The 25,151-nt window shown below is 41.0% G+C and overlaps 1 protein-coding gene across 2 annotated transcripts in view; it reads right to left on the reverse strand.

Moving 5' to 3' along the window:
* Window positions 1-25,151, reverse strand: part of ZFYVE26 (zinc finger FYVE-type containing 26) — a 3,506,023-nt gene that overhangs the window by 93,710 nt on the left and 3,387,162 nt on the right. For both annotated transcript variants that reach the window (XM_044074068.1, XM_044074069.1), the window contains one exon: window positions 13,029-13,079. In XM_044074068.1, coding sequence (XP_043930003.1) covers window positions 13,029-13,079 — 51 coding nt within the window. The remainder of the gene's footprint in view (window positions 1-13,028; window positions 13,080-25,151) is intronic.

Genomic DNA, 25,151 nt, shown 5'->3' on the forward strand with positions numbered 1-25,151 from the left:
GGGAAGTGGACTCTTAGCTGGATCCCCCATTACACAGATTACCAGCATCCAGGGACCCCACAACTGGATCAGCAACACTATTTTTTGTATGTTGGAGCATTTTTTGTATGTTGGAGCAGGACTCCACAACCTCACAGAAGTGGTCTGGCCTTCAGGGAGCAGGGGTAGGAGTTGGTTACCAGGGATGCATTGCTAATGCTACCCTCAAGGTCTCAGTCAAAACAGGTGTCAGAGATGGGGGCTGGAAAGTTCCTCACAGGACTAACAACTCTTAAGGCTAAGGGGGGCTGGAAAGTTCCTCACAGGACTAACAACTCTTAAGGCTAAGGGTTTTGGGACTCTGAATGGATGTCAACAACCTTCAGTACACCTTCTCTCGAGGGCTCTTCTCAAACTCCAAAAAGACTGTCTCAAATGTCTATAGGAAAAACTTAAGTTTTTCCTGTGGTGATTTGAACGTTTTTTTTTTTTTGGTAGTTTTGTTGGAGCTTTTCTAACCAGGCAAATTTTTACTTGCTGAAGCTTTCCATTTGTCTGCTCTTCTGTCAGTTACCTTGTGCTTTTTGGTAGGGTGTCCATGGAACATCTAGCTTATACCATGTCTGTCCTTGACAAGGCATCCAACTTACTCTTTTTTTTTTTTTTTTTTTTGCAGAGAAATTTCTCTGTCTGTCTGTCTCTCTCTGCTTTATCAATTTCTTATTGAATACAGGATGCACCTGGGACAAGAAGCAATGTAATTCCACATCCCCAGGCAAACAAAGCACTAGCTATGTAAGTCCTTGTGTGGAACTTTTCAGTCCACAGGTAATACAGTTATATGTCTTAGTAACTTCTGTTATCTAGTGCCCCTGATGCCCAGAAAAAAAAAACTACAACAAACATGCAGAAGAAGATTACCTCACAAGGGTGCTTATCTGTCTGCTCTGAAAACCAAGAAAAAAAAGCAGCTTTGTCAAATCTGATGAAGTCTGATACGGAATACACGAAAGCGCTAATATCTACAAGTTTCTGTTGCTACTATTCTGAACTGGAATACACATTTGTGAGTTTATGATTGGGCAGAGTCTCTGCAGTCTTGCTGCTTTTTCTTGGACATTTATGTGAGGTTTGGTACTCTGAAAACCAGGCAAAACTGAACAGTAGAGATACGTGCATCAATGACCACACAGACCATAGCAAGAAAGAACTGAAGACAGCATGGATATACATTCCTACTGAACCCCAAATGTTCTTACATTCAGATATGAAAGAATCTGCCGTGTCTACTGGGAAAAGGGTGCAAAGCTCTGGAAGTTGGGCCTTCTGTAGCAGAAATCTAAACATAAAGACTAACAAGAAACAGGCAAACAACCAGCTGGTAAACATAAACTGTTCCACCAAACAAGCAAAAATAGCAGCAAAGAAAAATATGGTAGCAGTTGTACGAAGTATAGCTCCAGACCACATAAAATAAACCAAGAACTTTAATATTCGGTAAGTACTTTCACCACTGTCCGTGGCTTCTTCAGACCATATACAAATATAAAAACACACACAAAGCGGTTTTAAAGCTGTCCCTGTATACCTCATTAACCTGAAAGACCACTCTCAGTCAATCAAGTTACTATAGACACACCCTCTTTTAAAAGCATCAGTACCTTCATCTACATTGCATAGTAATACTTTTAAAATAGGGTTACCACCTGTCCCACTTTGCGAGGGACAGTCCCTCTTTGGGCAGTTGTGTCCTGACAAAAAATTGTAAAAATGGCAAATGCCCTGAGATTTTAGGACAAAATTATTTCCTATATTTTATGTAATATTTGCATAAAACAGTTATTCTGTATCTAAAATACCTAAATACAGAATAAGCAATTAAAATGCTACAAGAATAAGCTTTTATTTAGGCAAAAAAGTTAAGTTCTAACCTTTGTACTGACCATGGGTATGTGTCGACCTGTAAAATCTGATGTTTGTACCAAAAATGTCCCACTTTGGCCATTTGAAAAGGTGGCAATCCTACTTTTAAAATACAATTCTTATAGCACATTAGAAGTCTATTTTCAGCAGTCAAAGCATTCATAGGCATCTACAAGCATTAAATATTTGTAAACATTTCAGAACATTGCTGCTATTAGCATCATGTCAAATGCTATATATTATGCTAAGCATCATTATTTAAACAACAATGATACTGAGTCTCTGTTCATTATATATTCTTTGCTAGAATTATATTGCACTATGTTATCTGTTTTGCTTCAGATATATGCTGTTACTTAAAAATTATTACAATAACAAATCCAGGTCTAACCTTCTATACATTCCTACTACTTCTAACAGTGTAAATAAAGCTGCAGTTTAAAATGCAAGCAAGTTACCCATGCCATGTGTGCAAATTCCATTTTAAAATTCAAATTCTTCCCATCACATTGTCGTCTGTTAAACTTGTCCAGCGAGTGTAATCCACTTAAAATATACTTATATTGCACCCTTGTTGTGTTATATTCCATTACCAAAAGTTAGAAATGAAAAAAGTATATTTGTCGTCATTGCAGCTCCTCTGTGCATGCGCAATGACATCATCACACTCGACAGATGCTCTGTTTTACTTCTTCCCACTTTCTTCATTTAATTATAATAGAGAACCAAGTATTATAAAATATATATCATTGCTAAATAATTTAGAATACACCAAGTCACAAATTCATATATGTAAACAGTTTTAAACAAGGAAGGTTTATGCTTTTCCCCATAGAAACAAATCATACTGTTGCATTTCTGTCTTTCATATGTCAATCAAGTATATATCATATAAACACTCAACACATTATATGGATACATCAAGGCTCAACTTTAAACAAATATAATAGACATAACTTTAACTCTACACTGCTGAGCAACCCATTCAAACCATAAAATATATATTCTATGGATAATAATAGTTCAATACATATGTATAGGCAATTTGGTGCAAATATATGCGTCACCAGTTTGTATAAAAAAACAGGACTTATTACATGTTCTTGTCCTACATGTAAACCCCCAATATATACTTTATATGACACTCGGAACATTATATTGCTGTTTATCAAAAGCATTTTTACACAGCTATATAGTACTTTAGATATAGTGTACTTTATATAAATAAGGTCTTCCAACAGCCATTAAGAAATGGATGGATGCTTTGGTATACGTATATATGTTAAATAGAGATAAATAGAGATAACTATGTGTATAGTTATAGTTAAACAATACATCTATATGATAGAACACTTACAGATATCATATATAGAATGAGAAAGTGATTCTAATATAGCAAATAGATTATGCATAGTTGTAAATATATGCATCGTACAAACAATCGCTCACATCATACTCTTTGTGCAATAAATGTATCATACACAGACAATATCACTGTTTTGTGATGGATAAACTCTATCCTCAGATATATTAAATAAAGAAGTTATGTACTCACCATAACGTTCCATCTGAGTAGTTACACTTGATTTTCTGCAACCTGTGGGTATTCGGATCCATATCAGATCCGAGCAGGCAACATTTTATCAAGCATCTGCTCCAAGCTCCTCCCCTTACCCATAATCCCTCACCTCTCCTACCTTCCCTCAGATCGAGTTTGCCATTAAACAAACTATTAGCAACTCAATAATGTTATCCTAGAACAGGTTCGGGAGAAGGAGGGAGGGACGGTTGCAGAAAATGAAGTATAACTACTCAGATGGAACGTTATGGTGAGTACATAACTTCTTTATCTGACGTAGTTAACTTCATTTATCTGCAACCTGTGGGACAGAGTCCCCAGCTACCAAAATTCCTGGGAGGCCCTTATGGAAGGATATTCCTGAGCACAGCAGAGCCAAAGGATGCTCTCCCTCTAGACATCAAATCCAACTTATAATGAGAGATGAATGTATGTGACCTTGCCCAGGTCGCTGCTGCACAGATATCCAGAGAAACCCTAGACCAAAAAGCATCAGAAGTTGCCATAGATTTGGTGGAATGGGCTTTAATAGCACCAGGTGGGGATAGGCCTTTATCCCTATAGACTTGCAGTATACATTGTGTAATCCACCTGGCTAAGGAGACTTTGGAAATGGTCTTGTCCAAAAAGGATCTAGAAAAGGACACGAATAATTGGTCAGACTTATGAAATTGCTTAGTCCTATGTAGATAGAAATGAAGCTGTTTATGAACATCTAGCAAGTGCAGCTTATATTCACCCTTGAAATTTGGAAAGAACACAGACAGATTAATCATCTGGTTAATGTTAGATTCAGAAGCCACTTTCGGTACGAAAGAAGGGTTCGTGCGAAGCGAAACCCTGTCTTTATGAAAAATCAAGTGGGGGGGCGCGGCAGACAAAGCTTGGATCTCAGAAACCCTTTTAGCCGAAGTAATGGCCACTAAAAAGGCGGTCTTCCAGGACAGAAATTTTAAGTCTGACGCTGCTGGTTCAAAAGGGGGTAACACTGATGCCTGCAGAATTAGCGTAAGGTCCCAAGGGGGGGAACGGAATTCTTAACTGGGGGATGCAAGAGAAAAGTACCTTTTAGAAAGGTCTTGCACTATCTCAAGGAGGCCAGAGCATTCAAATTTTAGATATGGCTGCCAGTTGTACTTTCACTGTGGAGGAACTAGCCCCTTGTTGAAAAATATATGACAAAAACTCCAAGTCTGCAGGAACCGGGGCAGTAAATGGATCTATGTTTCTCCGAGAAGCCCAAATAGAGAAGCGTTTCCATTTGCTGCGGTAAACCTTCCTAGTGGAAGCTTTGAGGGATGCCACCAGAATACTCTTTACCGAAGATGATAAACCGGGAGTCCTAGCACTGGAGTAACCAAGCCGTCAGCTTGAGGCTGTCCAGGTCAGGTGGACTGATGCCAGAGGGATGGGATATGAGATCCGGGCAGGGATCTAGAATCCGTGGTGGAGTTAGAGCATGAGACCAGAGGAAGGGAAACCACACTTTGACACGGCCAGAACAGGGCAATGAGGATCACTTTGCACCCCAGTCGGTATGCTTTCTGAAGAAACTTCGGAATTAGAGGTAGTGGGGGATAGGCATACAGTAACCCGGGAGGCCAAGCATGGACTAGAGTGTCTCTGGGGGAGTCCCCGGGGGAGGGGATTACAGCGAAGAACTCGCTGCACTTTGCATTGGAAGGAGATGCAAAGAGATTGCAGCAAGGGTGACCCCATGTTAGGAAAATCTCCTCCGCTATTGACTGTTTCAGAGACCACCCATATGGCATTAGAATAGCCCGACTCAATCTGTCCGCTAAAATGTTGGAGTGTCCTGGGATGTGCCTTGTGATCAGAAACCGAATGGTGGAAATCGCCCACTCCCACACTCTCATGGCCTCGCGGCAGAGAGGGTAAGATCTGGTCCCTCCTTGTTTGTTGATGTACCAGACAATGGACATGTTGTCTGACTGAACTGCAATTGTCCCCGGGGGGAGAACAGTGTGAAAGGCTTGCAACACTAAAAGCACTGCCCTCATCTCCAGAACATTGATATGCAATCTGGTCTCTGTTTGGGACCATGTGCTTTTGACTGTCCTTCCCAAAAAGTGCCCCCCCCCCCAAGCTGGGAGGGCATCCGTGGTCACTGTGGCTTGGGCTGGGGATGTTAAGAATGGGCGACCTGCCAAGATTTCCAGTAATTGGAGCCACCAAAGAAGAGAAGTCTTGAAGGATTTGCTGATCCATATAGGGTAGTCCTTGGGGAGGTCTAACCAAGACCACTGAACTGCCAAGGTCCACTGAAGCACCCTCATGTGAAGGCACGCACATGGTAGAATTAAAATTGCTGCTGCCATGGAGCCTAGGGCGTGGAGAATGTCGCTCGCCATCGGTGTCCTGGGGCTGAGGATCACTGACACATGGGCCCGTAGGTTCTGGATCCTGTCCTGAGTGAGAAAAACTTGTAATAGTAGAGTGTCCAACCGTGCCCCTATGAATTCCAAGGTCTGTGTCGGATTTAGGCAGGACTTGGAGATGTTGATGGTGATCCCTAGATTGACTGCAAGATGCATGAAGGAGTCTCTTGCCATGCAAAGTAGACGCTTGGTGGTAGCAGCGAGGAGCCAATCATCTAGGTAAGGAAACACCTGAATTCCCTGAAGCCTCAGGTGAGCCGCTACTACTGCCATAACCTTGGTAAACACCATAGGGGCTGTGGTGAGACCAATGGGTAGGGCTCTGAACTGGAAATGATTGGCTCCCAGCCGGAAGCGAAGAAATCTCCTGGAGCTTCTGCAAATCTTGATATGGTAGTAAGCATCCTGGAGGTCTATCAAGCACAGCCAGTCGCATCCTTGGAGATAAGGTAGGATGGACTGTAAGGTGACCATCTGGAATTTCTGCTTGGTTACCGACAGGTTCAGGGCAGACAGGTCCAATATGGGTCTGAGGTCCCCCGTCTTTTTTGGTACTAAAAAGAACGTGGAGTAAACGCCTAATCCGGACTGATCTGGGGGGACCGATTCAATGGCCCGATTGTAAAGCAGCTTTGAAATCTCGTGCACTGTGGCCTCCTTTTGAGCGGGTGGGACATCTGGGAGGTGCTTTGATTGCATAGGTGGGGTGATGAACGGGATGGAGTATCCTCTGGATATTATTTGGAGCACCCAATGGTCCATTGTGATGGACTCCCAAGCCCTTAGGTGCACTGACAATCTTCCCCTGACTATCTCCAGAGTAGGACAGTTGGGCAACCCCTCAGGGTTGCTGCACGGGTCGGTCCGAGAAGGTCTCCCTCGAGCCAAAGTTCCTCAGATCCCCTCTGCTTCTGGGGCGGCTTCTGTCTTGTCCCCTTCTGCCTCTAGGGGATGAGTTACCCTGAGTGTCGTGGGAAAACTGAGATTTTCTGAACCACATCTTCTTCTGCCCTCTCCGATTCCTAGAAAAGGATTTTTGAGAGCTGGAGAAGCAGACTCTGATGGTAGACAGAGTCTCCCTGTCCTTCTCGCTCTGGACTAAGGTGTCACGAACTGTCTTCCCAAAAAGGGTGGAACCATCAAAGGGAGCATTCGTGAAAGACGCCTTGAAGGGATCCATGAATTGACACAGTCTGAGCCAGGCATGCCACCTCATAGCTACGCCAGTCCCAGCCACCCTAGCCGCTCCTTCCATGGCATGGGAAAGAAGATGCATGGACGTGTTACAAACGGATTTCAGAGTCGACATTGTTGCCGAGAACAGCCGCTTGTCCTCTGGCGACAAGGACTCTGGGGGTGACAGTGAATTCCATGACCAGATCTCGCTGGAGTCGAATGATGTGTACCTAATAATTTAGAGCTCGTATGGAAAACGTCGCTGAAGAAAAAACTCGCTTCCCAAAGCGGTCCACCGCGTAGACTCTTTGTCCGGAGGGTGGATCGAAGAACTTTCCTGAGCCAGTTCTCTCTTGGTGGCAGCCGCCATCACCATAGCATCCACAGGGGATCCCTTGTACCAAGACTGTCTGTCTGTGGGAGGAGAAAGGATCCTGTCTGGGCGTTTGGGTATTGGCTCTATGGTGTCAGGCTCCTTCCATGCCTGTGAGGTGATGAGATCCATTAATGGATCTGCAGGAGGGGACACCCAGGATGTAGATGGGCCCGTGCCAAAGGCCTCCAAGAATACTGATTCGTCCGTTGAAGGTTTTGGGGCTGACCAACCTCCCCTCTGGTGGAGGATTTCCACGATGTCTCCAAAGGAGACATCCTCGGGAGGTGACCTGGGGGAACCCTCACCTTCATCCAAGTCAGTATCTTCTGTGAGGGACTCGAGGGGAGTCCACATGCCTCCTCTTACATGAATGCTTACGTGGGGCCTCCTCAGTGGGACACTCTGAAGAGGGCTCGTAAGTCATGGGGGGGTTCCACAATGGGATCCACCTTTGGGTCCTCTGGCACGGGCTGATGGGAGTCGTGACCAAATCCAAGGCAGTCTGGGCGGAGTCCAAGGCAATGGGCTGGGGTCTCAATCCCTGGGAGAGAACCCTCTCCACCACATCGAAGACCGAAGGAGAGCACACCTTCTTGGCAACCAACAAGGAAGAAGTTCTCCCTGGCTCCATCGTGAGGATCGGAGCCGAGGCCAAGGTAGCCAGGGTTCAGAAGGAATGGCTTGGATCTGACAAAGTCGGAGTCGAAGACATCTTCTGTCCTCCGGATCTGGCTCCCTGTTCTCAGCCCCGAGAGTTGCTCGGATCTGAACAAGTCTGATCCGAGGAACTCAAGGTAATAGCCAGCGTCGAGGTTGGAGGAACTGTTGGCGCTGAACCCCCAGCTCCGAGGATCCATAAACCCCGAGACCGATGGTCGGATCGGGAAGGACAGGTAGGATGAAAGAAGGGCATAGAGGTCCCCTCTCTGGCCAGAGAGGGGCCTGGCAAGACTCCCATTTGGATTTGGGTCCAAATGAATCTATGCATCATCCTGTCCACGTCAAGCTCCGAGAGACTCCGAGTCGATCGCGAGGAGGCGACCGACTCGGATCTGGCCCTATGAAATGACCTCAAAGAAGGCCTTAGATCCAAGGGCTCCATTGGCTCCGGGAAGAACCTCGGGGAATGGAGCTGAGGAGAAGTGGCCCTAACAATTTTCACAGGTGGACTGGGAAAAGGCTCCCACTCAGGAGATCGCTCACAGTGCCTCTCTAGCCTTTTCTCTCTCGCTTTTTTGAACTTATCTGCAGCTTTTGTCACAGCCTCAGCAGGCTTAGAGGGAGGTTAAGTCCCAGCCTGAGGGGGGGTTGGTTGGCTACAGGAGCCGATGTTGAGGCCGTCGTCTCTAAGGCAGAAACTGGTAGCAGGCCCTTGGGCTACCAGTTTCGCCTTCCTTTCTTTAAGGGCTCTGGGATTGAACCCTGCACACACAACACATGGCATATTAAGATGGGGAATGCCAAGGCAAACAACACTCAGAGTGTGGCCGTCAGCCAGTGAAAGCTTGTGGCCACACTGTGCATTTCTTGAACACTGGTTTAGACTGGTCAGCCATAATACACTCCACTGAGATAAACGCTAAACTATATACACACACACACACACACACACACACACACACTCAGGGGTTGGCTAGGCCTACTCTATTCAAGAAAGAAACACAAACTAGCTACTTTTTTTTTTTTTTTTTTAACAAGCCGACGACAAGACGAAGGGGAGGAAGGGCCGTCACAAACAACTACTCTCACACACTAACTAAAGAATCAAAAGTTCCACTTACACTACCCAACTTGGAGCTATAGAGACCATGATGCATACGCAGGAAGCGGAAAACGAGATCTGACGGAAGGTAGGAGAGGTGAGGGATTATGGGTAAGGGGAGGAGCTTGGAGCAGATGCGTGATAAAATGTTTCTGGCTCAGATCCGATATGGATCCGAATACCCACAGGTTGCAGATAAATGAAGTTAACTACTTCAGATATATGGTATTTCATAAAGTAAGATAAAATACTCAAATCTTGTTTTTAGCAGTCTTATCACAGATAGCCCATACTTACAAACATATTTAGATAAATGATGTTACGACAGGTTGGGTAAAATTCTACAGTGTTCTTACTAAGTGGGATTATTTCCTATTAAATATAATATGTATCACTATTTTCTAGGTATTCCTCGTGCGTCTAAAGCACTTTTAATGGATACTTTACCATTCAGCCCCTTCTCCTTATCTGCTCTGTTTGAGTATCCATCTGAGCTCACTTCTTTCTGTCAGATTCTTAATATTACCCAGCCTTTGTCCTATAATAACTTATTCTAATGCTATAAATTTAAAATCATGGTGTATACCGCTCCTCTCTATGTATTTAGACAAGGCACTTACAGAGTCCCTATTCCTTATACTGCTATGCTCCTTTAAACGTTCTCTGAAAGTCCTGTTTGTTTTGCCTACATAAAAATGTAAGCAGCAGTCACATTGTGCTGCATAAATAATATTCATACTGCTACAGTTGACGGCTCCATTCAACTTATATTTATTACCAGTTACTGGGTGGACAAACTCATTGATATTTTTAACAAATTGACACATACTACAACTGGTGCACGCTCTGGTACCTTTCCATGTATTTAGATTACTACCAGATAGATTCCTGGGGTAGCATAATATGCGTTTAAGATTTTTCCTATTTTTAAACATAAAACTAGGATACTCTCCAATGACTTCCCTAATTCTTCTATCTGTCATAAGAAGCATTTCAATAAGATAGATCAAACATTAAACAGAACTGATACAATATTTAAGAACAATGTGGTTAATGTCTCTATATCATATACAAGTGATGTGAGGAAAGTAAGAGATGCCTTTAATAAACACTGGCCGCTTCTTATGACAGATAGAAGAATTAGGGAGGTCGTTGGTGAGTATCCTACTTTTATGTTTAAAAATAGGAAAACCCCAGGAATCTATCTGGTAGTAATCTAAATACATGGAAAGGTACCAGAGTATGTACCAGTTGTTGCATGTGTTAATTTGTTAAAAATACCGATGAGTTTGTCCACCCGGTAACTGGTAATAAATATAAGTTGAATGAAGCAGTCATCTATAGCAGTATGAATATTATTTATGCAGCACAATGTGATTGCTGCTTACATTTTTATGTAGACAAAACAAACAGGACATTCAGAGAATGTATAAAGGAACATATTAGTAGTATAAGGAATAGGGACTCTGTAAGTGCCTTGTCTAAATACATAGAGAGGAGCGGTATATACCATGATTTTAAATTTATAGCATCAGAAGAAGTTATTACAGGGCAAAGGCTGGGTAATATTAAAAATCTGACAGAAAGAAGTGAGCTCAGATGGATACTCAAACTTAGGGCAGATAAGGAGAAGGGGCTGAATGGTAAAGTATCCATTAAAAGTGCTTTAGACGCATGAGGGATACCTAGAAAATAGTGATACATATTACATTTAATAGGAAATAATCCCACTTAGTAAGAACACTGTAGAATTTTACCCAACCTGTCGTAACATCGTTTATCTAAATATGTTTGTAAGTATGGGCTATGATAAGACTGCTAAAAACAAGATTTGAGTACTTTATCTTACTTTATGAAATACCATATATTTAATATACCCGAGAATTGAGTTTATCCATCACAAAACAGTGATATTGTCTGTGTATAATACATTTATTACACAAATAGTATGATGTGAGTGGTTATTTGTACGGTGCATATATTTACAACTATGCATAATCTATTTGCTATATTAGAATCACCTTCTCTTTCTATATATGATATCTGTAAGCGTTCTATCATATAGATGTATTGTAAAACTATAACTATACACGGAGTTATCTCTATTTAACATATATACTTATACCAAAGCATCCATCCATCTCTTAATGGCTGTTGGAAGACCTTATTTATACACTATATCTAAAGTACTATATAGCTGTGTAAAAATGATTTTGATAAACAGCAATATAATGTTCTGAGTGTCATATAACGTATATATTGGGGGTTTACATGTAGGACAAGAACATGTAATAAGTCCTGTTATTTATACAAATTGGTGACACATATATTTGCACCAAATTGCCTATACAAATGTATTGAACTATTATTATCCATAGAATATATATTTTATGATTTGAATGGGTTGCCCAGAGGTATAGAGTTAAAGTTATGTCTATTATATTTGTTTAAAGTCAAGCCTTGTTGTATACATATAATGTGTTGAGTGTTTATATTTTATATACTTGACTGACATATAAAAGACAGAAATGCAAAAGTATGTTTTTTTTCTATGGGGAAAAGCATAAACTTTCCTTTTAAAACTGTTTACATATATGAATTTGTGAGTTGGTGTATTCTAAATTATTTAGCAATGATATATATTTTATAATACTTGGTTCTCTATTATAATTAAATGAAGAAAGTGGGAAGAAGTAAAACGGAGCATCTGTCAAGTGTGATGACATCAGTGTGCATGCACAGAGGCGCTGCAATGACGACAAATACACTTTTTTTCATTTCTAACATTTCTAACTTTTGGAAATGGAATATAACACAACGAGGGTGCAATATAAGTACATTTTAAGTGGATTACACTCGCTGGACAAGTTTAACAGACGACAATGTGATGGGAAGAATTTGAGTTTTAAAATGGAATTTGAACACGTGGCATGGGTAACTTGCTTGCACTTTAAACTGCAGCTTTACTTACACTGTTAGAAGTAGTAGGAATGTATAGAAGGTTAGACCTAGATTTGTTATTGTAATAAATTTTAAGTAACAGCATATATCTGAAGCAAAGCAGATAACATAGTGCAATATAATTCTAGCGAAGAATATATAATGAACAGAGACTCGGTATCATTGTTTAGATAATGATGATTAGCATACAATATAGCATTTGACATGCTGCTAATACAAGCAATGTTCTGAAATGTTTCCAAATATTTAATGCTTGTAGATGCCTACGAATGCTTTGACTGCTGAAATAGACTTTTAATGTGCTATAAGAATTGTATTTTAAAAGTATTACTATGCAATGTAGATGAAGGTACTGATGCTTTTAAAAGAGGGTGTGTCTACAGTAACTTGATTGACTGGGAGTGGTCTTTCAGGTTAATGAGTTATACAGGGACAGCTTTAAAAACCTCTTTGTGTGTGCTTTTGTATTTGTATATGGTCTGAAGAAGCCACGGACAGTGGTGAAAGCGCTTACCGAATATTAAAGTTCTTGGTTTATTTTATGTGGTCTGGAGCTATACTTCGTACAACTGCTACCATATTTTTCTTTGCTGCTAAATGTAAAGACTACTGCAACATGAACCACAGAATGAACATTCACTGGTACACCTTCACAATATGCAGTACTTTATATGCACTGGACAGAAGCTCTTTTCAAAAATCTATACCCTAAAATGGGACCCAAAGTGGGGGAAATGGACAAAGCTATGTGAACTGCTACAATGTGTGATATGTATGATGGTTTTTGCTCAGTACAGAATCCAGAGCCAAGACAAAACTTAGAATTAAAACAAACCAAAAATTGTAACATTGCTTGAACCATGCTTTTCTTACCCTGATGTCTATGCTTTTTATTTCCAGTATCAGACTCTCCAGTTCTTTTGCCTGCCGAATAAACAAAATGAAATGGTTAAGCATCTAGAAACGTGCTATAAATGGGGGGGGGGGGGGTAGTGGCAACAGACAAAACAGTTAATTGTTTGTTTGGTGATGTAAACAGGGTACAAGCAAGTTATATATTACACAGTTGTATTTCATTCAGTTTCCACTTACACAGTGACCTGTTGTCCGTAATCATTTAACAAAGCCAGAACACCCAGACCACCCTTAAAAACAGAGGCACCTTCATTGACTGGCTGTAATCCAATCAACAGATTACACAAATGCAGGTATGGCAAATCAGCTACTCATCTGACAGTCTCACTGGAGTAATGCTACAGATGTGGACAACTCTCATATTTTTTAATAAAATTTTATTGCAATCACTTATTAAAACAAAAAAAAATCAGTAATGAAATGAATAAGCAGTGAACAGTAAATAAACAACAGGTATTATGTTTTCAGAATTAGGGATGACACAGGAATAATTCACAAATATGTTGCAGTTAATACCAAAATGACGATTACAGAATCTCAAAGGCAGCACAATGCTCACTGATAAAATTAGTCAAGAATTCATTTTTCCAGGGCAAGGTCTTTTAAACATTGGTCTGAAGTATCAGTTCAAGAGCAGATATCTCTTTCATGAGGGCTGGTAAATATGTAAAAGGAGGGGTAGTGGGAGACATCCATCTTTTTATAATACATTTTTAGCTGCAAGGAGCAATAAGTTTAGTTTTCAAGGAGGAAAGAGGCAACCAAGGAACAGTGGTTATGCCTAACAAGAATATAGCTTTAGCAACTTTAAAATATTCAGCCAGATATATTCACAACTATTCAGAATCATCTAGTTTATACCCCAGAAGAGCAGAAAACTCCCCAAATATTTATCTAATCCTCCAGCAGCAAACAGGAGTACTTGGAAATATCCCAGTAAGTTAGACGGCATATAGAACTACTAAAATTTTCACTCCAGCCAAAAAAATCTATATTTGCTTGAGTAGGCAGCAGATTTGGGCACTGCAAGCAATCTAGACCAAACAAGCTTATCAATGGTTATCCCAAGGTCTCTTTCCCCACACGAGACGATATATATCCAACATACTCTGCCTCAGAGATATCATCATAGGGAGGGGGCCTCTGGAATCAATAAGACAAGGGACCTTCTGGGCCAGTACTCCCTGAAAAACCTGTCTAGTGTAGTGGTTCTATACATTGCCATGACTCTCATATGCAATTCAGATTATTACAAGGTCAAATTGTATAATTTACTGAAACCATCCCAAACCAAGGGAAAACCAGAGCTGAGCATCTGTTCCCTTAAACTGCGCTCTGTAATGTACTACTTATGCTGGAAGCAAAGTCCCCCATAACTGTGGCTGCCCACAGGAACAGAGTCCATCAGCCAACCAATCATATAGTTAAAGAACCTAAACGTCTAGGCTACTGCCTCAACTGGGATTCCTTTTAAAATAGCAGTTGACTGAATATTGCCCCAATTTAACCCATTAAATTAAGTAACATGGTGCATCACATGGCCTGCTTGTCTACCCTTTTATGAGTTCGCCAAAGACTTTCAGCCTGTATGTCATGGTACATGGTTTCATACCTGGCAAGTCAAGACCCCATGACCCAAAGGGAAGGCAGAGATACAGGAAGTGCAATGTAGGCTTCCCACCACCCACACAAAGTTCCTAATAAAAATAATTTGCTTTATCCAGAAAGTGAGTGGGAAACTGTAGGGTGGAATGTACCATGAGACATTCTGTTCTCTCTGGATCATACCCAGTCAGAGATGTTTCCATGCTTGGGAGAAAGCTTTAAGCTTCCTTATTATCTCTGCACAGGTACTCTTTCAGGCAAGCCACCAAGGTGATCTTTGGTTGAATCTCTAAATAGAATACTGTATCAGCAGCTGCAAGGGGAAATGTCCTAAGGCTTGGGGGGACAGGGAATAATTTTGATTGTTTTTGCTTTGAAGGAGTTAACTTTATAATCAGATAGGATACCAAACAAGAAAGATTTTGAAACAGTATGGAAAATTCTATCTCTCAGGATCTGCCAAGAACACCAAAAGGCTGTCAGCGTGCAACACAATTTTATGAGAGATCCCTCTCCATGGTATAGTCTTTTAAAGGCAAAGAATCCAGGAAAACTGCAAAAAGCTCAAAAGAGAGAACTAAGTAAAAGAGGGAGAGAGGACCACCCTTACTTGATGTCTCCTTGAACAGCTATTGGAGAAGAGATGGGAGTTCAGCTTCAGCTTAGCTGTAGATCATACCTCACAAATGTCCCGAATTACTCATTTTTTACCGAGTTTTTGGGTCCAAATAATAGGGTGCTATGATTCCCGAGTGGCACCCCTTCATTTCTGATTTTGTTCTTTATTTTTTTAATTATTTTTCACGCTTTAGCTGACGTCATCTAGTGGGCGATGACGTCAGCTCGTCAGGGCTACCAGCCTGTCAGAATTGAGCTCACGGCGTACAGCGCACGTATTTCCGGGTAGTTTTAAATACTTTTGCGAGCGGAACGGCAGTTCATCTGGAAGAGAGAAGGATTTATTTTCTTTAGCTGCTTTTGAGAGCGAGAAGGATTTATTTTATTTAGCTGCCTGGGTGAAATGGATTTATTTTATTTAGCTGCCTGGCCGGTATCGCAGACAGGAATCTGGACTGGCTGTTTATTTACTCGGAAGCTGTTGCCTGGGTGAAACGCAGAGAAGGATTTATTTTATGTGAGGAGTCTGAAATGCAGAGAAGGCTTTACTGGCTGAACAGACATATTGCAGAGAAGTAAGCTGCTGTATATTATTTTCAGTGTGTTTGTGTGTGTGTGTGTGTGTGTGTGTGTGTGTGTGTGTGTGTGTGTGTAAATGCCCCATATGTAATGCACCTGGTGGCTAGAGGTATTCCAGGCTCAAACCCTATACCTTCAGTACAGGGTAAAAAGAGACTAAAGTCCTTAGCCACCACCATTTCTTAGCTTTGTCCAGATTTGTTGTGCTAAGAGTTGAGAAGAGCTATGGTGGGAAGTGAGAACAGAATTTGTATTCCCCCATTATTGGCTTTGCTGTTTGTCCAGGTTGTTTGTGCTAAGAGTTGAGAGCTATGGTGAGTGAGAAGTGAGAACTGAATTTGTATTCCCCCATACTGGCTTTGTCCAGGTTGTTTGTGCTAAGAGGTTGAGAGCTATGGTGAGAAGTGAGAACTGAATTCACTAAATGATAGCCATTAAGTTTCAGTCTTCCTATTTTTCAGGAAACTGCCAATTTGGCATAGTGGTATGTTACTCTGACTGTAGTGACTAGGGTCCTGGGTTCAAGACTTGCCAGTGACATGCATGGTGGCAACAACATTCTAGCAACTTTCCAAAATTATACAAGCAATGTTTAAAATGTGCCCCTGGTTTTTGTCATTTTGCCCCCACCCAAAAAAAAAAACAGAACTTAAGTGCGAGAAGCTGTGCAAGATGCCTATGGCTTACACTACTGTCATTCTATTTATAGTGTGGGTGTGGAAGGAGACTTTTATGATGGAAATGTTCTGAATTGTGCAGTTTTGTCATTATTGGTTCATGCATTTTGTTTCATTGCTTACAGTACAGCCTACTGGAAAAATGTTCAAACTATAAATTTAAAATGCGCTCTAACAAATGTGTTGTATTATACAAGGAATATAACTTAAAGTCAGGAAGGTGTATCAATGAAAAGAACACATATATGTTTCTTGTTTTGTGTGCAAGGGGCCAATGATTGGAAAATGGCCCAAAGGTAATCTTTATCCACCACTGGCCAGATGCTATTTCAATGAATGTGAGTTTCAAGGGCAGAGAAGTTTTAATGCCAAATCTATTTTCATTGAGACAGTATTGCTTTGTTTAGCAGATGTCAAAATAATATCCAAATAATCATTGTATAAGTAAAGCAGTATGCAGACATTAGTGTTTATGGTAAATGGGGTGAAATCGCCAGGAAAAGGGGACATTGGAATGGCTGCAGGGGGTCAGTGGTGCCATATTTTGGTTGTCTGTTTTTCAGTTTGTGTTTGAAAGTTGATATCCCACAATTCCATTGGAGTGGGTGGGGTTACATAATTATGTATGCAAATTAGATGTTAATCAGCATACAGATTTGTACCTATTTTTCATGGGACTTGTCCAGCTTTTTGATGTTTCCAGGTTGAGAGGTATACTGTAGATCCCAAATATAAGCTTTTAAATATGTCCATAAACTAGGAAGGAATCTCATTTTAGCTAAAACGTCTGATAAAAAGCCCAAAATTATCCTGTCAAAGACTTTCTCTGCATCAGTACTAACAGCAGAGAACGTCCAGTCTCAGATGCATTCTCTATTTGGAGCAGGGTTTTATGAGGTTGTTGAATACTGCAACAAATTCAGACTGATCAGATGAATGAGTCTGAGCAGTATCTTTGGCAGCCTATTGACCAATAATGCCGTAAAGAGCTGATAAACATGGCTTAATATTGGGATGGGATGATATGGCGTTACTAAGGCAGGATCCCTCCTTGGCTTGTGAACAACCACTATAACTGCTTCTCTCCAGGAGGCAGGTGAGGGACCCTGTTGTAGCATTTCATTAGCCAAGGTACAGCACCTTGAAGGAAAATCTAAGTCTACCTAATTAAATATCTCTAGTAGAATGATATCGTGGTCCTGGTATTTTCCCTGTGGTCAACAGTTTTATACAGTCCAAAACCTTCTGCACAAAGACAGGATGAAGCAAAATGCTTGCTTCCTCTGAAGTTAGGCAGGAGAAAGGAAAAGCATCAAATTATGTAGCTTGTTCTGCCAACAATGGAATATGGTCCTCTATATCTGAGTACAGATAAGTGTATAGTTTGGAAAAGACCCCCATAATCTCCTTGAGTGACATGCACATTTTCTATGAAACAGAGTTCCTTACCCATATTACTTGTTTATCCACTAACTGTTTGGGAAGGCTCAAGACCAAATACTTGTTACTAACAGGGGAATCATTTTGTGCCCCAACGCCTAATGCATTTGGTTTACTTTATATGGCAAGTAGTTGGCAATTTCAAAATTATTTTCCTCTCTTCACTTTCCATTACCCCACAACATGTCTGCTGAAGGTCCTCCTGTAGAGATTCCTACTTAGTCCCAAAGGATTTCTTGACTCTTTTAATGCATGATTGATGAGAATGGACGAAAATGCCCATCAAATAATCTCAGCAACTACAGAGTGAGGGAGGGGAGATGTTAATCTTGTCCTCTGTTTCCAGATAAAATTGAACTGGTTGTTGAAGTCAGCAACTTTGAACAGAGTTCTGATCTCCAGTGCCTCATACCAGGTACTTCCCCCACCTAATTACCAGCTGCAGTGATGCATAGTCCAAATTAACAATGGGAGACATTACCAATGCCTCTGTTGTTACAAAAAATGTTATTAATCCTGGAAAATGTTTTGAAGTAGGGGAAATAACATGTATAAACATCATTACGCAACTGCACAAGACAATGAGTATCCACCATTCCTAACATATGGATGAACCTCTTAAACAACTTCCCGAGGAAAGAAAAAGGATTTAATGGAGACCTCTGAGACTTCATATGGGAACAGAATTATTTTCCAGTTGCTCCTCCCAGTGATAACTCCTTCCTGAAAGTAAACCCATTTTTCTGATCTACTGGACCACTACCTTTGGGAAAGTCCCTGATAAGAGACAAGGGCTCACTATCATAATCAATTGGCTGTATAAAAAAAAAAAAAAAAAAAAAAAAAGCCCCTCATCATAAAGCATCTACCTTCCTCATCAGCTCTAGTCTCAATTAAATAAGAATTTTATCAAAGATAGAACTCCCCTCCTACAACATATTGATGGTACCAAGAAGTAACCCCATAGATACAGCCCATTAGTGATCGCCTGTTTCTCAGTTGAAAGGGGAGTTTCCTGTATGCACTGTTTATGGGGTCAACATCTAACAAAAAAGGCAAACAATTTACCCTTCTTGTGGTTGTCCATAATACTGTTAATATTCCATGAAAGCACAATCACAGCCATTGCAGGAATGCAAATATAAGGCTATTTGCTCAATGCCCCAGTATCTCCAACATAGTCAGACACCAGCCCTCAAAAGAATTAGAGAAAATCAACAACATTACAGAGTACTCCCACCCAGACTTTAACGGCAATACCTGATGCAATTAACAACAACTTTCAATACAGAGTTGAAGAAATTAAACAACACAGAAATAAGAGGAAAGTGAATGCCTATATATACCAAGCATAATTGACTACATGTTAATAAATTTTAGTAGAACAAGACAGAGGGCAATTAAAAGCCACCACGTGAAGTAACTACTACTTCAGCTAGACGGTATTCCATGGTCCAAAAGAAATCAGGCTTACTGTTCAGGGTTGCCAACCCCCAAGATAGATTTGAGAATACTGTAGAGAGCATCACCATATTAGAAAGTATGACAAATGTAAACATTTTTGAGATACATCACTATGCGATATGTCAATAAACTCCCCTTAAAACAGACAAAGTTCCAAGTCACATAAAATACTATTCAGTACAAAACAGCCAGGAAGAAAAAGGCTCAGATAGCTATATAACTTAATCTTGCATAGCTTCAGATGCAATGCAAGCTGGCTTTTTCTCTAATATTACTTTCTTAAAAACATGGAAATGGCTTTAATATCTTGTGATCAGGAGCCAATTATTCAATACTGAGGATTGTAATGAAGAGTCAGAAACATGCCTGAAGTATCCACTAAATCTATAATGATAACAAAGCCTCCTGGGAATGCTGCTTTCTGAGATGCAGGCAAGGTATGTTAAAATTTCTGCACATTAAGCTTACCAGTTTTTAAGGCAGGTCAGAAATATGCTCATCACTGACCCAAGTCCCTTGAGAAGTCTTATTCCACAAATACTCTACTACTGCCCACAGAAAGACGTTTCCCCAGCACCAAAACCTCTCCAAAACTTTCTCTTTAGTAGAACAACTGAGAAATTGCACAATAATTGGCCTAGGAAAGTGTCTATGCAACTGTTTTGGAATACCAACCTAGTTCAAGTGTTAACTCTTACTCAGGGATACCACACTACTCAGCTACACTGGCATAGATGTAAAGTAACCAGTTTAGGTCTTCAGTTTTCTTGGGTATTCCCATTATTCTCAGGTTCTTCTGGCAGCTCCCATCAACAAAATCTATCATTCTAGTTTACAAGAAGCTCCATTTTGGCTTCTGTGTGCTGCAAACACTGCTGTAGATCATAGAGCAGATAAAGCATTAATAATTAGTTAGAGTGTCTTCACTGTCACTTCAATAACTCTTATTCCCCTAGACCTTGCTCTATAGTCTGAAAGGATAAAATGCACACTTGTGTAAGTTATCTTACCATAACAGTAGATGTTTGAATGACCACTGGTGCTGTAGCCTAATCTATATGGGTTATATCCTTCAGAGGATACAACAGCTAGCCAGCTTACAAAGTTTCAGGGCACCTTCCACACTCTGAAACCATTAGACGGCTTGAGCTGAGCTGACTAAAACACAGGTTTGGACATCAAGCCCTTCAGAGCTTTCACTGAGAAAGGAAGGCTAAACCTTGAGAGGACATTGCTATGAAAAGATAAAAACATGTACACATCCTGGCATAAAAAATACATAAAAAGCAAAGGGGATGGATGGTAACAGTTCCCACTACAGCACTGATCATTTGAACATCTACTGTTTATGATAAGTTAACTTACGTAATGACTTCCTAGATGGCTGTCAATTAAATAACAGCTTAATTCTAGCTCTCTCAGTGTGAAATCAGAAACTCAGAAGAGAAAGCCAATAGACTTGCATTTCTGGGTAAATTTCAGTAATTGTCTAGTAACTTCACTGCCTGGATGCCAGGAAAAAAGAAACAACAAAGGACCTGAACTAAAATTAGCTACAAAAGGTGAGGAAAAAACATGGACTAGGAAGAGTAGTGCAGCTGTTCAGCAAAAAGCAGTGAAAGCTCCAGACATGACAATAACTTCAGAAACAATAATAAACTATCATCTGCTCTTTTCTTAGACCTCTCCAAGGCCTTTGATATGGTGAACCACATTCAACTCCTCCATACATTAAAAAAACTATCACTCAGCAATTCCACGCTGAAATGGTTCCAATCCTACCTGTCCAATAGGCAACAGGCTGTTCTATGGCAGGACAAATTATCCACATGCCTACCTGTTACACTTGGAGTTCCCCAAGGATCTATTCTTGGCCCTCTTCTCTTCACCATCTTTGTTAATGACTTGCCCACAATCACCCCCCCATGCCACATGCATTCAATATGCAGATGATTCGACTATCATCAGCACTGCCTCCAACCTGGCAGACCTCACTGCTTCAACCCAAGACACCTTCAACTTAATAGAAAAATGGTTCTCAAGTCGTCAACTAGTTCTCAACCCCAACAAAACAAAACTACTTACTTTCTCACCCACTAACAATACTCCTTCTCTATTACATCCTCCAATGGAATCACTATATCACCAGAAGCTCACACAAAGCTATTAGGTGTTACCATTGATAACTCCCTTAAATTTGACACCCATTTCAATCTTACCATCAAAACCGTCAATAAAAAGCTTGGCTCTCTCTATAAAGTAAAACACTTTCTCACTCCTCACGCTTAAAATACAATTGCCACCACACATGTAGTATCAAGTCTTTTCTAAGCCTCCTCCCTCTTTACAAACCTAAACAAGACAACCCTTAACAAACTTGCTTCTTGTTACAATCACAGAGCTAGATTTGCCACAAATTCCACCTTTAGAACACACCACTGCACTAACTTGAAGCAACTAGGGTGGTTAGAGTTTTCCAGCCAACTCCATTTCAACCAACTCAAAATGGCTCACCAGATACTGTATCACCCAGAGAAAACACCAGCTCTGGAAAACATCATTCACCCCTATATTAACCTGCAATCTTTATGCTCCTCCAATAAGATCTTAGCTCAAACTACCAAAGCCAATAATTCTGCTGGGGATTCTCTATTCTCAAACTTTGTAGGTAAAATGTGGAACTCCCTACCGACCATGCTCACCTCAGAACCTTCACTCCTACAATTCAAAAAAAAGCTTAAACCCCATCTCAATACTCTCTGGCAATGTCCCTGTTCCAAACCTGATTAACCACTATCATTTACCCTTCTCTTACCTCACTATCCTTAACGCTTTTAACAAGGCGCCTTTGTAACTGACCTATGTTTTTTTTTATATGCTGCTGTTATTTTTTTCCCAAGATGTGATGCATCTTTATATTGTATTTAGAACTCAACTATCTTCCTTTTTTGCATTAACAATGTTCATATGTCTGTTATGTACCTGGAGCTTTTCTCCCCGGGCCTCCGCTGAAAATGGACATGTATCCAGTCGGACTCTCCCGGTTAACAAATGTAAAATAAAAATAAATAAAAATAAATGACTTCTACTAATTTAGCAGAATGTATAAGACAATTGCACACAGATCTGATAAAAATAAACAAAACATTGATGGAGTATATCAACTCAAATAACAAAAAGCTGGAAACAAATGGAACAAGCTTTAAACTGCTATTCAGATGAGGTGACAAAAGTGCAAAAATCAGAGGTCGAAATGAAGAAAAGGCTGGCTGAATATGAGACTGCTCAAGAAGAGATTTTTCAAAAAATATATAAAATTAGATAACAGAACACATTGGGAAAACCTGAGATTTAACAGTGAAGCTGGAAGGAAAGTACAGTTTTGTACCTGCCATAAATGTAGATGTCCGAGAGGAATGCATCTGCAGTCCTTACAAATGGGTTGTCCTGTCATCAGGCAGCCCTTCGGTCGGCCGGATTCCAAAGTCTGGGTCTGGCTTCGGCTGGTGTCGCACTTCACCCGACGTCATTGCGGCAGTTTTCAGGTATAAAGGCATCAGCCGACGCCATTTTCCTCAGTGTTTCTTGCCCCAGATGCCAGGTGCCCTCTAGGTAGGCTAAATTTGGATAAATGCCAAAGTTTCCAAATAGTAGAGAGCAAACACACAAAATAAACATGTATGTACATATATACAAACAAATACACCATAATAGATCCCCCCCAAGCTAGCTGAAGATTGGTAAGTACCCTAGGAGTACCTCAGAGGGGAAGGAGGGTGGGTAATCCTGACTGCAGATGCATTCCTCTCGGACATCTACATTTATAGTAGGTACAAAACTGTACTATGTCCTTCAAGGATGCATCTGCAGTCCTTACAAATGGGTAGAATACCATAGCTAAACTAGGGAGGAGGAAATGAGAATAGATTATGGTGTAGTCAGGATCCCTTGCAAAACAGCAGTGGCAAAGCCAGCACGGGATCTAGAGTATAGAGGTAAGTTATAATGCTTGGCAAATGTATGCACGGAGGTCCAAGTAGCAGCCTCTATAATGTCCTTGGTAGCCACTCCTCGTAAGAAAGCTGTGGTAGTGGCTGTGGCCCTTGTGGAGTGAGGCCTGATGTTCTCTGGAGTTTTCTTTCCATGGTAGGAGTAACAAAGTCTAATGCAATTTCCTATCCATTTGGAGATTGTCTGTTTAGAAATTGGTTTTCCTTCTTTTCCTGTTGCATAAGCTACCAGAAGCTGGTCAGTTTTTCTATTGTTTTTTGTCCTGTCCAGGTAGTAGCGTAATTGCCTGTGTACATCCAAGGTATGCAAGAGCTTTTCTCCCCTGTTCTGTGGATTGGGGTAGAATGTAGGAAGGTGGATAGCCTGATTTAAAGAGACTCTGGATACCACCTTAGGCATAAATGTAGGATTTGTTCTCATGGACACTCTATCTTGATGGAAGATCAGGAAGGGTTGCACTGCCATTAATGCTTGTAGTTCAGAGACCCTTCTTGCTGAGGTTATTGCCAGCAGGAAGGCAGTCTTCCAGGATAAGTATTGCAAGTCTGCTGTAGCTGCTGGCTCGAAAGGAGGCAGAGTCAGTTTTTCTAGCACAAAGTTCAAGTCCCATGCTGGCAATGGAGGTTTCCTGGGAGGTTTTACATTTTTAATTCCCCTCAGAAACTGTCTGAGCAGAGGATGCGAGAAGACAGGAGGATCCAAGCTGTATTGTGCTGAAATAGCTGATGCATGTATCTTGAAGGAGGAATAGGACAGGCCTGTGTGGTAGAGCTCAGCCAAGTACTCCAGGATGTTGGCTATGTTCACCAGTCTCACATCTTGCCCTTTTGCAGCACTCCAGATGAGATATCTTTTCCATTTTGCTGCATAATTCTTTCTTGTTGAAGGTCTACGAGCCTCGAGGATTATGTCCTTAACCCTTTGGGATAAATTTGGGTTAATTTCTGTCATGTAATGTTCCAGGCAGTTAGCTGCAGAGTTTTTAGGCTTGGATGCAGAATGTTGTAGTTGTTCTGTGTCAGCAGTAATGGGATCAGTGGTAGTTTCCATATTTGTTCCCTGGACATGCTCCTCAGTAGTGGGTACCAATGTTGTCTTGGCCAGTCTGGGGCTATCAGAATGATCCTCTTTGATCTTGAGAAGCACCTTGTGCATCAAAGGAAGTGGTGGGAATGCGTATGCTGTCAGGCTTTTCCAACTGAAGGATAGGGAGTCCACCTTCCAAGCAAGTGGGTGGTAAAGTCCTTGTGCAGAATTTCTTCAACTGGTGATTGTATGGGGATGCAAACAAGTCTATTTGTGGTAATCCCCATTTTCTTGTGATGGCTTTGAAGATGTCCGGATGCAGCATCCATTCGTGGGCATCTGTTGTAGTTCTGCTTAATATGTCTGCTAGAATGTTTTCCTTCCCTGGTACATAAATTGCCTGTAACTGAAGGTTGTAACCCAGAGCCACATCCCGTAGGTCTAGTGCCAGCCGGCATAGGGGGTATGAGTGTGTGCCTCCCTGTTTGTTGATGTACCACATAACTGTGGTGTTGTCTGTCCTTATCAACAGCTGGCCTTCGTGGAGAAGAGGTCTGAATGCCTGGATTGCCAATTTTACTGCCATCATTTCTTTTAGGTTTATGTGCAGATGCAGTTGAGTCCATAGGCCTTGAATGCACTTGTCCATCATGTGTGCCCC

The sequence above is a fragment of the Protopterus annectens genome, chromosome 6.part0 (assembly GCF_019279795.1).
Source record: "Protopterus annectens isolate FY-2018-M chromosome 6.part0, PAN1.0, whole genome shotgun sequence".
NCBI lineage: Eukaryota > Metazoa > Chordata > Ceratodontiformes > Protopteridae > Protopterus > Protopterus annectens.